We start from the raw sequence: 16,522 nt of genomic DNA, 5'->3' as shown, positions 1-16,522 counted from the left end.
GAAAAACAGGGTGAGTAGTCCTCTATTGCAACTTCCACGATGACTTAGATAAGACTTCTGCTGTGAAGAAAGAGATTCTGACGTAATTTTCGCACCCATGCATTTTATACTGCCCGCTGACCTGTCAGTATTTGCATGCTTCTAGTCAATTGGCCAGCTATCCCCAGCTGGTGTTAGCCCATAAGATTTCAGCGAAAGCGGAGAAGGGAGGAGTTCCCATATACATCTTATCTGACGTAATGTTGAGTTACCGCCTCGAGAAGGGAACGACAGAGCAACTCTTCAGCATGATTGTCCCGTGTATTTTAATTGGCGCCAAGGTAATGTTTTCCCCCACAGGCTAAATTTACATCACGTGACGGGCGTTCCCGGGGGCGTTCCCAGACCAACCCTCTGTATGTATATTTTTTTTTACTTGAGTCAGTGAAAAATAAACAACTTGCCCTAAGGGGTTAAAGTAAAAAATATATATATGTGAATCATTACCCTATTTTTTTTTTTAATTGGATGAATTAAACATTATTTTCATTAAAACTAAAAATTAAACCTTCTTTGTTTTAAAACTATATATGTGTGCAATTTTGTTATAAAACGTGCATTAAATGTCGAAACTAGCTTAAGCTTATTTGTATTGTACTTTGAGGAGTAAATCAACTATTATTTTTAAGCTTCCTTAATAATAAAGGTTCTCGAGTCTACAATTTTATTTGAGAGAGACAGAGATGCTTGTTCTGCTGTGCTGTACTCGAGGTGTCAGTGACCACTAGATTGAGTATCAGCGCTGATGCTCGAGCTCTCGTCGGGTGCAGTGGCGCGCGCCTGTAATCCAAACTGCTGGGAGACTGAGGCTGGCGGATCGCTTGAGTTCAGGGGTTCTGGGCTGCAGTGGACTATGTTGATCAGGTGTCCATACTAAGTTCGGTATCGATATGGTGCTCCTGGGGGAGCTCGGGACCACCAGGTCGTCTAAGGAGGGGTGAACCGGCCCAGGTCGGAGACGGAGCAGGTCAAAGCCCCCGTGTCGATCAGTAGTGGGATCGCGCCTGTGAATAGACACTGCAGTGCAGCCTGAGTGATACAGCGAGACTCAGACTTTTGCGTGTTATATAAAAAAATTGTGTTGTTTTTAATAAACTCAGTAGCTCAAACATAAGTACATGGGGCTAAAAACACCAAGGTAATAACCATTTAAAAAATACCATTAAAACCTTAATGATACCCATCCCTGTATAGTCAATATTTTGTCTTAAAGTGACAGACTGGCGCTTGGGCCATCAATGTTAATCAAACAACAAAATACAAAGACAAAATCACTCACAGCTCTGAATCTGCATAAATTTATAGCTTTAATAAGCATTACTCCATCAATATATACAGTGAAAATGCAGTGTTCATTTACATTTTATTACCTTTAGATTTCTTTTGCAGGCTATTACCTGAACAGTTTGTAGATCTTCACGGAAAAATAAAAGCAGTTTATTTAATTTCACTTGTATATTTGATTTATTGTATTTGTTTGTCAGTTTGTTTTACTTTGTTTCTTTGTTCATGTTCTTACTGTAACCTTTCTTATGTATAAAACACACAAAAAATGTCTGCACACTGGTGCATTTACCATCTGATGTTTTATATTTATTTTATTAAATATTTATTTTACATTTCAGAATATAAAGCCATGTTAATTCAGATCTTAATTTCTCTCTCTCTCTCTCTCTCTCTCTCTCTCTCTCTCTCTCTCTCTCTCTCTATATATATATATATATATATATATATATATATATATATAAATAAAACAAAAAATATAGATAAGAATACCATTAAAATACCAAATGGATAAGCAGTATAGGTAAGAGTATTATAATACTGTTAAAACTTTCACGATACCTATCCTTAGTCATGGGTTTGAACTTGACTTAGTCATGTTTTTTTTAAATGTTTTTGTGTAACCTGTTACAAATTATTTTACAAATTATAGGGGAGGGAGCCAGGCTCAGGTACGTATGTGAACATGAGATAATAATCTGGCAGAGAACAAAGGGGAAAGAAAGCTAGAAATAGACAGTCTATTCAGAGAAAGCAGGTACAGTTGTAGAGAGAAAACAGAGAAGAGCAGGGGGAATGAGAAACAGCTGTGAGTGATATTGAGATGATTGGAAGAGTTTGTGAAGGAGACTAACCAGAAGAGGGAGAAAGAGAGACAGAGGAGGGTACCCGGTTCATGACATATTTAGCTTCAGACTGCATTTTAGCACTCTACTGAGACACTTTATTATATGATTTAAGTTTTAAAACCTGCTGTCTATAAAATCCATTGTCGATTGGCGTGTCTCTTGATTCACTGCCATTTCAACATGAAATTCAACAATCTAGTGTGATACATTGTTTCTAGTGATTTGATTCCAGTGTACATGCATTATGCCACTAAGCCAGTGTAAACATACAATTCCATTGAGATAAATGAAACAGATAGCTCTCTCCAGGTTTTGTAACCCTTCTTGCAAACAAGCAAAAGAACTGTAAGTCAAAACTAAAAGAGAACAGAAACAAAGTTAGTGAAAACCATTGTTAGATGTATCTTTTGAATTTTTCAAATGGGAGATTTCATTATATTGTAAATTCAAGCTATTGGTGTATACAGTTAAGTTTACTGTAAGAAATCACATAATGATTTAATAATATCCCAGAGCACATTGTGTAGTAAAACACTGTTTTGGTGAAAGTGCCATACCACACCCAGTCAACAACGTCTTAGTCTGATGGCAGCAACTTGTTTTGAGACAGTAACAATTTTAATTCTGATTCATCGCATTCCCCGAAGTCAGAACTGGAACCAATCAAACAGTAAAATCTCATTAGGCATCTTTGCAAAAATAATACCACACTTATGTGTCTGCTTTCATGTAGAGATAAAGTTGAAATGTATTATATACTATTTTCTCTCTACATTTTACTAACTCTTCTGTCTCTTTATGAAGATTACTGGTCATTACATGACTTGTTGCCTCCTGCAAATCACATAACTGTAAGTGTAGAACATATTTGACCTTAATCTTAACAAATAAAGCCAAGATACATGAAAGTAGTAGCCACATAGCATTTTTATTCATGAAATACATGTGTATGTTCATGTCTCTCTTTGAGTCTCTTTCTCTTCTGAACATATTTTCCTCTATATATAAATGTTACTTTATCCAGTTACACAATTGCAATTGTTTATGAGGGTCAAAGGTTTTTACTGATAAGGAGAAGTCAATGGCCAACCAGCTTTTATGACCTTCCCATCACCACTTTTGTGGTGGATCTGTTGCCAGGCAACATATACACTATTGTTGTGAGGCTGTTATGGAAGGAACCCATGAAAAACTTTGGGAAGACAGAGACTCTGTTTATTTCCTTGTTTCATTAGAAACATTCTTGTTTCTAATGATTACTGTAAATGGGTGTTTTCATGTAATGGAACACTGTGTCACCACACTACAGTCTAAATATTATGTCAGGAATGTGAATTTCCATTTTATTTTGCATTTTTACTCTTTTATGTAAAAGAAAGAATATAGTGTTCAGTTAAAGAAAAACAATGCAAAATGTAATTTCATGACAGCAGTTTTATTTTCAGAGACTTTAGGTTTTATCACACACAAATATGAGTATCATCATCTGTTTTTCTTTTTATAGCACTTTTTCTCATTATTACTTTAGTAAACTTTCAAAACCAAATATATGTGTGTATCTAGATGTTGTCTCATAAAGCAGTGTGCATTCTGCATTTAGAAGTGCTGTGTCTTCTGGATTGTTGTTGTTCCACCTGTGGAGACAGTGACAGTTGCACCTAAAGGCAGAGAGAGAGAGAGAGAGAGAGAGTCAATATTGCAAAATTTTATACATTCACTGTAGTACCTGTCTGAAACCGACCATCCCACTTCAGTACGCAAAGAAAGAATTACCTGGTATTTGAGTCCTGAAAAAAAAAGAAGAAGAAGAAAAAGATGCATTAGTGAAGTAATTTCAGGACTGAATGACTTAACATAATCCATGCACCACTTTTGACACACAATTGACAAATAAAATAAATGAACTTACTTAATGTCTTGGTTTTCCAGGAGGCTCCTGTAGGTGGCGATCTCCTGCTCCAGACGAGTCTTGATGTCCAACAACAAGGCGTATTCTCGCCCCTGTTGCTCAATGCTAGCCCTTACTTGACTTAACTCGGCTTCCAGCATGTTGATTTGGTTCTGGTAGCCTGCTAGCATAGCGCTGTACCTAGCCTCTGTGTCTGCCAGTGAGTTTTCCAGTGCCGCTTTCTGTGCAAGTAATGGGAACATGCAAAAATAGGTCACAATAAAGTGCTGCTGTACGAAAAATGTCACAGAAAAACACCACCAAGAAGAAAGTCCACAAATGAACCCTTCACATCTCAAGAGTTATGTATGGCTTCTCTCATTCCTTTCATTGTACCTCACCTACTTCCTGGGATTTGGAGGACTTCATAAAATAAAACATTTTTGACATGTCTCACACTCGCCCTCTTGTCCATCTGTTTCTGGATCTTTCTTGGCTTGCTTCCCTAACCTAAGTAATATTTTGCTGAACTTGAGTTCAGATAATGTAATCTCTTGCTCTCCCCCTATACTTCCTGTATTCCCCTTGTTTCTCACCATGCTGAGTTGAGACTGCAGTTCGATCTCCAGACCCTGCAAGGTGCGTCGTAGATCTGTGAACTGTGTCTTCGTTGTTTGTATGGTTTCTGTGCTGATGGCCACTTCTTTGTTCAAACCTGCCGTCTAAGAGAGACAGGAACACACACAATATAAATTCAAGTATTGTACATCATAAACTCAGCTGTATTTTTTTACCTTAGTATTACTAGTATAAGAAACCAGCTTTGATTGAGTGAAATCAGGGGTCTTCACTGATTCATGAGTACAGAAGATGTCTTACCTTGTTTTTAAACCAGTCTTCCTGTTCCCTGCGGTGTTTCTGAATGATGTTCTCGTAATGAGAACGAATCTCCTCCAGAACCTTGTTCAGATCTTGCTGAGGAGCAGCATCGACCTCTACGTTCACTGTGCCTGTCAGCTGTGCCCTCAGTGCAGCCAAGTCCTGTAAACCCACAAGGATTCAGCATCAGGTCTATGATTAGCTGCACAATTTCAAAAATTTAAAAAGGGTAAGTTACTACAAACCTCCTGGTGGTTCTTCTTCATAAACGCCAGCTCATCCTGCAGACTCTCGATCTGCATCTCCAGGTCAGCCTTTGTCAGGGTAGTCTGGTCCAGCAAGCGGCGCAGGTTAGCGATGTCAGCCTCCACAGACTGCCGCATCACCACCTCATGCTCATATCTGATTGGTGGAGAAGCAGGATGAGGAATAAACTCTAAAGCTATCACGGTTACAGAGGAATGTTTTTTAAGAGGATTTACTTTATCCTGAAGTCATCAGCAGCCAGTTTAGAGTTGTCGATCTGCAGGAGGATGTTGGCGTTGTTGATGGTAGCATTTTTAATCTGAAATGAAAAACATTGATATGCAGTTTTTAATACATGAGTTTAGAACATAAATTTAGGGCAAAATGTCACCTGGTTGCATGCCAAATATGTCAGACTTTGCAACTATGCAGTCGTTTGTATGAGAACAGTATGCAGTAGTGTGTTGCAAGGATTCTCTATAATCTGCCATTTATTATTTAGCAACTAGATTAGTGCACTAGAATTTGCTAGTCTTTATAACGTTGCATATTCTTTCAGGCATCACTGTACCTTGTCCTTCAGGTCCTTGATGGTGTTCCAGTAGTTGCTGTAGTCCCTCTGTGCGATCGGCCCTTTCTTCTCATAGTACTCACGGATCTGCCTCTCCAAAGTGGCATTGGCAGCCTCCAGTGAGCGCACCTTCTCCAGGTAGGACGCCAGACGGTCATTCAGGTTCTGCATGGTGGCCTTCTCATTCAGCTGGATCAAGTCACTGTCTCCTCCAACCATGATTCCAGAGCTGAATCCTCCACCATGTCCTCCTCCGTATCCTCCTCCGTATCCTCCACCAAAACCGTATCCTCCACCATATCCTCCACCACCTCCAACTCTGTAAGTAGAGATGCGGGTGCTGCCTCCTAGACCACCTCCATACACGCTGTGGGCTTTTTGCGGAAAGGCCGCCGAACTGCTCCGAGTCTTAGTGATAATGGACTTGGAGGTCACAGTCCTGGGAACTGTGGAGGTTGTCGTACGAACAGAGAGCGACATGGTGGATGGATGCTGAGATGAGAAGAACGCAGAGGTCACTGCAGGAAACTGCCAGGAGTTGTCCTGAAGAGGAATGGTGTCTTCAAGCCCAGATTTTTCTTCTTATAAGATAGAGCCTGAGGGCGGGAACTGCATTTTCTGGCCGGGAGGGGGGAAGGAGGGTGTGTGCCAGTCCCTTCTGCAACCTCCAGTTGAGACTCAAGGACCAGTATTCAGTTTCCACCCTAGTGAGGATACTGCAAAGGAATGTCTCTGTGTCTTTTTGAACTACTTCAATGTCCTCACCCTTGAGATTTCAATGAAGGGAGTGCAACAAAGTTATGGGCACACACACACACATACACACACAGACACACACACACACACACGTGTGCCCTATTTCCTCTCTTTGTCAGTTTGAAACAGAACAAAAACACTCTACCAGTAATGAGAGAATACCAAGTAATTTTAAATTCACCATTTTTGATCAAGCATTAAGTGAATATAAACCTGGCAGCAACCAAATGTCAGAGTTTCAGAGTTCAAATGTTTGTTCTCAGTCTGCAGATGTGAGAGGGAAAGTCATCATCTAAAGCCATGAAAACACTTGTGCTGTATGCTGATGACACATAAAGACACATGGTTTAGTGACAAATAACAGTGTCTTATGAAGAAAAAAAATCTTTAAGAAATCAATTTTAAAATGCATGTGCCAAGTTAAAGCATGAATTCATGTTTGTTGCATACAGTTATATATATAACACATATATATTTATTTTATTTATTTATTGATTTATTTAAAAAAAAATTCAACTGGCATATTTGTCACACATTACTCTGTTGGTCGCTCTTGACTTTAATTTTGTGGACAAAAGCCATTTAAACTGTAAACCCATTTAAATATGAATATAATATGCAAATATAAAAATATTAAAACCTTTTTTTCCCCTAAGAAATTATAAAGAAAAAATATGCTTAAGCTTTTTGTTTAAAGAATTTTATTCTTTTTGATTAGTATTTTTTTCTTCATGATACTATCAGAACACATGTGTAAGTTTTTACTTGATGCTTCCCTAAAAATTATTTAAATTAATTTTAATTGATAAATTAGTTTATGCTTATCATAAAAGAGCATTATTCAAGTTGCATGCATGAATTTATATGTAATGTATTTTTGAATATTAATACATCCAGATAAACAGTGACCATCATGTCACTGATTCTCATACTGTAATATTTATATGAATTTCTGACAATTCTTAGCTTAACATTCAATATTGTTTCTTTTAATAGTAAAATATATGTTCTTTGAGTAAATATCAGGTCAAGCTTATTTGCCATGTGCTCACAACTTTCTGTCACAATGCTATTATGTTGTGGTTGCCAGGCTGTTGTGCAGTTGCTAAGTTTTTTTTTTTTTTTTTTTTTAAGCAAGCACTAGTAATAAATGGTTTTAATGGTATGAGTGGAGTGAGAAGCATGAACAAATTGACTACAAAATTACATCTTTTGCATGCTTTCTTTCTTTCTTTCTTTTTCTTTTCTTTTTTTGGTGCTTTTACTTTGTGCATGATTTAAGGTCTGTAATTTTGTAGCCTTTTTAAAACAATATTACTGATATTAAGATTTTATTAAGATAGATTTTACAACTACAATGCATCTCCATGACTCCAGAAGTGATAGACCTGTTCTATTTTTTGTGCTTAAGTCTGTCTCTGCTGTGAAGGCATTAGTCTGGATGACTCTCATTCATCATGACTCACTGTATAAACAGAGCTCCACCCCAACTCTCTCTCTCTGTTGTATGAGGTGTCCTCAAAGAGCTCATGGGAGAGTAGATAACTGATATTACTCATGAAAATGAATAACAATTGGGTGTTCTGTCCAGACGAGCACCAGCTTTAACACGGGTATGGTAATGCCCTGCTGCCCCCGGATATATAGAGATGATTATCATCACCTATTTTATCTAATCTAATTTTATTTTAAATTTTGGTTAAGCTTTTGTTTTATTTACCTGTAATAATTTACAACATAGTGAAAGTTTAGATAAGTGCTAATTAGGGTAAATTAGAGTGCTATTATGGTAAAATTCCAAATGTACTGTGATGCCACTCACTTCAGACCAAAGAGTTACATGGGATTTTCAGTGTTATATACTGTATAAAAAGCCACTGCAAACGCGTTTACCCACTGTACAGTTGTAATAATGAACACTATAAAAATGATAAAAATAGCTGCTCCACATAGTGGATCAACACTGTTAATTCAGGCAATGAAATGGCCTGCTGTAGATAAAATAATAAAGCTAAAGATATATAAAAGTTAGATATAGATGTAGATAAAGAATCCTTTATTCTATCTAATTGTATTAGCCTTACTTCTTATGGAAAGTAATAGGTTACTTTTGTGTTACTTTTTCTCATCTGGTCTGTTCTTGCTTATTTGTTTTTAATATAAAAAAGCTATATTTGTCGAAAATGTTAAACCCCTTTCATTTTCTCAGACTGAAGGAAATGTAAATTCCTGCTCAAACAAACCTTTCAGCTGTGCTTCCATTCTGGACTGCATGAAGAATAGAATGCCGGAGAAAAGAGTTCATCACTCTTCAGCAATAAAAAAAACCACAAATCACAATAATAACACAAATAATTTTTGTTAATGGTTGAATTGGATCATCAAAGGTCAGCAACAAAGATGCTGGTTAATAAAATGAGATTACATGCACACAGGATATTTAACATTTTATTATTGCAGGTTTGCGACATGTTGTGAGTTTGCAGTTTACTGTTTTTATTCTTTTTGAGGAATTCTGAATCTGTTTTTGTGCAAGTGAGATCAGTAAATGCATGTTCACATTTAGCCTAGAACTACAGTACGAATCAAGTTTACACCGCACACACAACACCGCTGCACTTATTCCCAATTTCTCTCAACATGGGAACCGGAGAGCTGTCAGTCAATAAATGGGAAAATATAGTAACACGTTTCTTATTTGAAAAAGTAACTCAGATATTGTCTTGTAAATTAAAAATTAATGGGTTAATTTACTAGTTACTGGAAAAAGTAATGTGATCATGTAACTTGCATTACTTGTAAGGTGTTACCCTAAACACTGGCAATGAGGCACAGACATGTCAGGTAAAGTATTACCTCATTCTTGTACTGCAGATGTGTGTGCATGAAGAAACCATGATTCAAGCAAGTGAAAATGTGTAAACAAAAATCTGACTGCCAGTGTCCTTGGAAACAAGAAACTTAAGTCTGTATACAATAATACATTACTTAAATGCCTCTGATTAGCTGTTGAGTTCAAGAAATCAACAGATATTTCTGATTGGCTAAATTGTTCAAAGCTGCAAAAATACTTTTTAAACAGAAACCTTTCACACTCTCCAGAGTGTAATCATAATGATGCATTGGAACATTCACCAAATCTGTTTTGCCAATATGCTGGTATTACTGCTACAAGTGTGGCTGGTCTTGCTTACATGTGAGTGTGTTAAACACTAACACCTCTAATACCCTGGAGAACCAGGTGTTGTGCAAATTTCAACTCTATCGAATTGAAAGCCACAACCTGATCGCTTTAATAAAAATATAAAATTATAAAAAATGATATGTGTGCGAGCATGTACCAGTTGAATATTCTTGATCTTGACATTTGCAGGTACTTTGATGATGCTGGATGCGATTGAAGTTATGGGAGACAGGTATATCATTAAATGTTGGAGGGTATGTCATCGGGGTCATCAGGTGGACTCCCTCTTTCACTGATGTTTCATTGATGAGCCCACAACATCCCAAGAGGGCTCAACAGTGATACCTGGAAACCCAGGTACACCCCCCCAGCGCCATTTTTCCCCCCACCTTGCTATTTTTGAACCCAGTCAGATTCTTGCCTCTTTATCTAGACTAGAGCTACTGGCTGTTTTTCTCAGCTGCCTCTGATGTAGTTATACGTGTTATGCACAAGCTCCGGCTTCTGATTGCCTGGCCTCTTAGCAAGTTACATCGTATATCCAACAGCCGGATTATATTCACGAGTAATAAATCGACAGCTAGCTCAGCATATCTTAGGTATTTACACTCATAAGCCTCTTCCAATAAGTCTCAACAGGGTACGGTGAGTCCAGTGATGAAGTCCTTCTACACAGAGGGGAACCAGAGAACTATATCAGGTTTGAGGGTAGTGGTTGTGATCCCTGGATGAAAAGCAAGCTGACAACCAATATCCACCAGCATCTTCCATTCACAGGTTATCCAAACCTGTTTATGCTTCAGTGATGTATGCCTGTTCCTGGTTACTTTTGCCCCTTCATGGACAAAGATGGCTTGCAGGGAAGTTACTCGCTGGTGGTAAAGAATTGGTGGCGATACGTTTTTCCTCAAGGGTGGAGGCAAGGCTCTTAGAGACTTGGATGTGACTCAACACAAACATACCCTGGGTGAGGCTGACTTCACGCCCTGTCAGTATGTGCTTGAGGGAAGCTGGGCTGGAGCAGAGAGCACATCCAGGGTCTTCACCCAACCTCTGTTTGAGATTAATTTTTGTTTAAAGGATGTCATAAGTAGTTCCGATGATAAAGCCAAGCAGCTTCACTTCCATGCTCCACAGGTCCTTCCAGCTGATCCTCCTCTTCTTCACTCTATAGCACTGTGTCCACTGTCCTTGTTTACCGGGGGAGACTGCCTTAGCACACCTTGCTGCTTCCTCCTGTTTGCATACCACCATCTTCCTCCTCCCTTGTGCTGTGGCTTTGTTCCACTCTGGACGTTTTGTTGTTAACCCAAGGCTTCCTCTTTCGTGCTGAACATGCCCCTCAATGTATGCATGTTTAATTGCTGTTATCACCTCCTCATTGCACTAGCTGGTCCCCATTTGTGGCCTGCTACTGAGGTTGGTGCATTGTACCGCACTATGTCTTGTGATTCATTCAGAGTAATCTAAAGTCTCACTTTAGTGCACTTGAACTCTTCTGTGAGACTAGTGAAGGGCAGTTTTAGGACAGAACTTCCACAAAGGCCTATGTTGGTAAGACACCATGTAACTCTGAGCCCTTTCTGGATGTAAACTGTGATTCCTCTTTCCAGTTTCTCTACTGTTGAGATTGGAACTTTACAAACTGTTAGGGACACCAGTACACATTGTAGAAGGCCAAACTTCAAACACCAGGCCCTCAGTCTTCCAGGTAGTTGAGTACTGTTAATGGCCTGTAGTCCACTGCTGATCTCCTTCTGCAGTTGTTGTACCTGTTCTTTGTCTTTCAGGCTTGCATCATACCAAGGCTTTTCACAGGCTGCTCAGATACTTTTGGTACAATCATTTCCAATGAAGAACTTGATGTCACTGAGTACTCCCTTTTAAAATGCTAGACTTTTTCTTTATCTTGAAAAATGAGATTTGGAAGTCTTATTTTAATTCAGGCCCATCTGACATTCTCCTCTAGTTTCCTGAGTAGTCTTCCGGTGCATGGCACCGTCGTGATCAGAGTAGTAATGTCATCAGTATAGGCTCTGAAGGGAGAAATTCACAAGTCCCATTCAGCTGCTGTTCATCTACCACCCACCTTGAGTCTTGAATTAGGACCTCCATAGCCATATTATACCCAAGAGTGATCCTGCTATAATGTCAATTTCCAAGACTTTCCACTAGTTGGTAACCTCAGAAGTGGTAAAGCAAAACTGCAGATCTTGGAAACATGATTTCAAAAGTTGTAATGGTGTCCGGAATGTAAAAGAAGTTGAAAGCAGCCCAATAGGAGATTACAGGGCACCTACCCAAGGGCATTATTATCAAGGTCTAGGAAGACAACATGGAGGTCCTTTTTCCCCACATTTGCATCTGGATCTTGTGCCATATCATAATGGAATGTTGTAAACACCCAGAACACCCTGATATCACTGTCTTCTGTACCACATTATCAATGCAGTTATTTCTTTTCAGGTTTCCAGACAAACTCTTGGCCATGATTCTGAAAAAGACTTTACCCTATACGTACATTTAGCAGGGATATTGGTTGAAACTGTCTGATAAGTCCTTATACTTTGAGAACTACCCCCTTCCATACAACACACTTTGGGTATAATCTTCTACTGCCACACTATCCTCATGAGCCCCCAGAGAAAGCTCAGGACATCTGGTGCATTCTTGTACACCTTGTATGGGACTCCATTTGGCCTTGGGGCTGATGCTGATCTTGCATTATAGACTACACTTTCCACCTCTTTCCAAGTTGAAGGGTGAATCTCCATTGTAATGTCAGCCGATGAGCCTTCTTCCACCCTTACTCTCGCAGACTCTCAGACCTATATACAAATTAATGTAAGATACAAAATATAAAAACAATAAAACTGTTAGAACTCTTATGTGTTCATTTTTTTATTTTAATGACAGCTTTTCAGAGGCACTTAAGGCAACAGTGATTTCAGATAAGTCGCTTATCTGGATTTGTATTTATGTATTTATTATTATTATTATGGTATTGGCTAAATCCAGAAATGCATTATAATATTTCCAACTATATCTTTTTAATGATGTTATGCAGATGCAATGACACACACACAAAAAAAATCCATGTTATTTTTGTTTACATTCTTTCCAAGTTAAAGGTATTCGGTACATGACTGTTACCTTGGGTAATTCTCGATTGGAAAGCCACATTCTAGAGAGGCTGTGTCCTTCCTAGTCCAATCCAATCCAGCATTAAACAATAGAATAAGATGGTCCAGACCACGTCATTCATGCTTCTAGCCCCACGGTCACAGCACAAAAATACTGGAAAAAATATGAACTTCCCTTCTATAAATGTAATACAGTGAACATGAACTATCTGTGGCCTCCCAGTGGTTTACATTATGGACAATTTAGCATTATGTGAATAATTTACAATAAATTTATTATTATTTTTATCTTGCATTTCATAATGAAAGTGCTAATTCATTTTCTGCCAATTGTTTTCATGTACAGTAGTATGCAAAGGATTATTGGGTGATTGGAGGACATGAAGGATACACTTGATGCATCCTTTAAAATAAGGCAAATGAAGGGCACAAAACTAAGGCTGCTTCAGACTGAATCGGCCTTTGACAATGCTTGATGATGTGGCAGCCTAGACATGCAGCTTTACAAGGATTAATGTCTCCATAACTGTACATGCCTGATTCTGCTCATCACCATTAGTATGTCAGAAGGCACTCCGTCTCCTTATTGTTTGCATTCCCCTGTTTAATAGGCAGGTAAGTTTTAGACGGACAAGCCTTAAATCCCTTTTAATAACAGTTTTACATCTACAGCAGATTACAGTATGCATAGTTTAGGTATTTATTTCTGGTAGCCCATGAGAACATTCACATCAAACTCTGATTTATCTGTGTTATGCTTGCGGCTTTACATTTTCGGTCAGATTGTTCAAAGCCATAAGATTACAAATTCAACATGTGCATTGTGTGAAAAGTTTAAATCTGTTGTCTATATAACTTAGAATCATGCAGTTTATGAGTTTGTAAAGCATTTCCCCTAAATTAGTGCTTTTCGCTGTATCTATTCTAATTTTGTGTATTTTCTATATCAGTGTAAGTGGTGTAAGGTGAATAAAAATCAAACACAGTCAAGTACATCTATTGATTTTTATTTTTGGTAAAAAACAAAGATACAAAAGATCTACAACTGGCCTGAACAATCAACAACACAAGGCACCAATGAATGTCAGGAAATATGATTCGTTACTCCTCATTTCTGTTACCTCATCTTTTTAGCCTTTGTGCTGTGCTGAAAATTCTTTGCAATACATGATATACCCAGTCAAGAATTGCTTGTAAATCTCACATTATGATCTATCATCACAAACTTTTGGATTAATTATTTTTGTCAGCATAGATTTTGCATTTCTTTTTGGAAATGACTGATTATAGGTCTTATTGATCTAAGTTTACGGACTTCAGTTTTTTGTTTGAACATTGGCAAAATAATACACAACTAATGCTTTTTTCACCCAAAAACTGAGGTTCCTCTTCAGGAACTCGAGCTGCGTCAAACAACGCTTTGGGGAACGCGTTTAGCGTGAGCGACTCTGAATATCATATCCAATCTGTCTTATAGAAGAGCGTGACGTCACTGGCGGGGTGACGTAAGTGACCAGGAAGCTATAAAGGCACAAGCCGCGCAGCTGGCTTCAGCTTCGCGTATTTCAGCAAGCGCTCTGTGTGTGCATGTCATTCTGTCTTGTCAGTCTTATTTATTGTTGTTTGTCACTATTAGCTCCTCAAAGAGTAAGCAATAGTCAAAGAGCAAAGCTAAGGCGAGACATCTGAAAGGCGAATCCAGATCGCGGTTCGGAAGCACGCCCATCGGTTCCTTCCCACTCTGTGAACTCGCAGCTGCAGCTACATATCTCCGAGGAGATTAATATTGTTTGTGTGAATAGGCGGCTTGCGTGTTGCCGAGGCAACGTAAACAGCATTAATGAGGAGTGCAGCTCACGCAGTCAGCTCTCGGGAAAAAATAAGGGGGCTGACTGTGCTTCTCGCATATCTAAGGACGGGGCGAAGACAGCTCTGCCTATCTCCACCCGTATTCCCCAGAATTAGAGTTCTTTCTTAGGAATTAAATTCATCTATCTGAATCTATCTGACTATGAGAAGTTAGATATGAATTATACCAACAAGGCAGACCGTGTTTACTTGTCTGATTGTTTGTTTGCATTAAATTCTGAGGAATATAATGACATTTATCTCACTCTGAGAAATTATATATACTGGAGGGGCTGCTGGGCGGGAGCAGCACTCTCAGTCTATAGTCAGAGTGTTGCCGCCGCGCTCCCCCTACGTTGGGACCGGAGGCTGAAGCAATGCACTGAACCAGGGTTTTCCCAGCCTAAGGCGGATCTGAGGGCCGCACTTCAGGCTGTGAGGCCCTCGGTTAAGAAGTCCTGACACGTTTCGGTCACGACTGCAGAGGGCGGTCCCTACTGGGGTAAAGTGCCGTACACCGCATTACACGATGCCCGTCTCGCTTCAGTGCCCTCTAGGGGCCGGTCTGCCAACCCTGCCAGTGTTCAAGGGTACAGCGGTCCCCAGCGAGCATCGTTCTCAGTATTTTCCGCCAGTGCGCGTAGCGGGGCTGACGCTCGCTGCCCCTGCGGGGGCCTCTTACACCACAGGTCAGTCTTGAGAGACTGATTCCCTTAGTAGCTTATTTAGCAGCGTTGAAACTACTGCCAAATGTATCTCAATGGGTCCTGCACACAGTAGAAAAAGCTACCGTATTCAGTTTGGCTCTGCACCACCGATATTCAACGGGGTCATTCCGACGATAGTCGGCCCCAGGCAGGGTCTGGTTATGGAACAGAAAGTGAAAACCCTATTAGAGAAGGAGGGCATCGAGGTGGTCCCTCCTCAAGACAGGGAGTCCGGGTTCTACAGCCAATATTTCACAGTTCCAAAGAAGGATGGGGGGTTGCGTCCGATTATAGACTTGAGGGTCTTAAATCGTTCAGTTAGGAGATTGAAGTTCAAATTGCTCACGATCAAGCATGTTATAGGTCAGATCAGGTCCGAGGTCTGTCACAATAGATCTCAAAGATGCATACTTCCACATATCCATCCTTCCACAACACAGGAAGTTTCTGAGGTTCACTTTCGGGGGCGATCCACTTCAAACTATCAAGGTCACGAGGCGCTGCCTCCGTGCCTTAGACATGTGGAAGAAACCTTGGTTCTTGAGTCAGGGCCCGGTGCTGGGAGCTTCTTGTTGCTGTGTAATACTAGCGACGGATGCATCCTTCACTGGCTGGGGTGCAGTCATGAGTGGCCACCCTGCCCGTGGTCTGTGGAGTGGTCGCCATCTGACATGGCATATCAATTGTCTAGAAATGCTAGCAGTTTATCGTGTACTGAAGCACTTTCTCCCAGACCTAAGGGGTCACCATGTGTTGGTGCACACCGACAACACATCGGTGGTCTCTTACATCAACCACCAGGGAGGTCTGCGTTTGCGCCCCTTGTACAAGCTGGCGCACCAGATCCTTGTGGTCCCAGAGCAAACTCCTCTCGTTAAGAGCAGTATATATTCCTGGGAAACTAAATGTGGGAGCAGACAAACTGTCGAGGCAGGGGCCGAGGCCCGGGGAATGGAGGCTTTACCCCGAGGTGGTGAAGCAGATATGGAGAGTTTTTGGCAGGGCTCAAGTAGACCTTTTTGCTACTCAAGAGACATCACAATGTCCCCTTTGGTTCTCTCTAGTTCATCCAGCTCCTCTAGGACTGGACGCTATGGTACAGACCTGGCCAAGGCTTTGTCTGTATGCC

The 16,522-nt window shown here is 39.9% G+C and overlaps 1 protein-coding gene across 1 annotated transcript; it reads right to left on the bottom strand.

Moving 5' to 3' along the window:
- Positions 1-3,587: 3,587 nt before the first annotated feature.
- Positions 3,588-6,319, bottom strand: LOC132119371 (keratin, type I cytoskeletal 15-like). Its single transcript, XM_059529246.1, has 6 exons — positions 5,756-6,319; positions 5,421-5,503; positions 5,184-5,340; positions 4,939-5,100; positions 4,656-4,781; positions 3,588-4,301 (listed from the first exon to the last, which is right to left on the bottom strand). Exons 1-6 carry the CDS (start codon positions 6,233-6,235, stop codon positions 4,077-4,079), a joined length of 1,233 nt encoding a protein of 410 aa, XP_059385229.1. The 5' UTR covers positions 6,236-6,319; the 3' UTR covers positions 3,588-4,076.
- Between the last annotated feature and the right edge of the window lie 10,203 nt (positions 6,320-16,522).

Source organism: Carassius carassius, chromosome 38 (assembly GCF_963082965.1).
Source record: "Carassius carassius chromosome 38, fCarCar2.1, whole genome shotgun sequence".
Taxonomy (NCBI): domain Eukaryota; kingdom Metazoa; phylum Chordata; class Actinopteri; order Cypriniformes; family Cyprinidae; genus Carassius; species Carassius carassius.
Note: the sequence above shows the minus strand (reverse complement) of the source record. Positions and strands in the feature narration are given on the sequence as shown.

What these genes read in the sequence shown, in the direction of transcription:
- LOC132119371 (XM_059529246.1), bottom strand. Translation starts at nt 6,235, where the DNA reads ATGTCGCTCTCTGTTCGTACGACAACCTCCACAGTTCCCAGGACTGTG. An exon ending in TGAAGAAGAACCACCAGGAG is followed by an intron (nt 5,101 to 5,183) that starts GTTTGTAGTAAC and finishes GTGGGTTTACAG; the next exon opens with GACTTGGCTGCACTGAGGGC. An exon ending in TGCAGTCTCAACTCAGCATG is followed by an intron (nt 4,302 to 4,655) that starts GTGAGAAACAAG and finishes TTACTTGCACAG; the next exon opens with AAAGCGGCACTGGAAAACTC.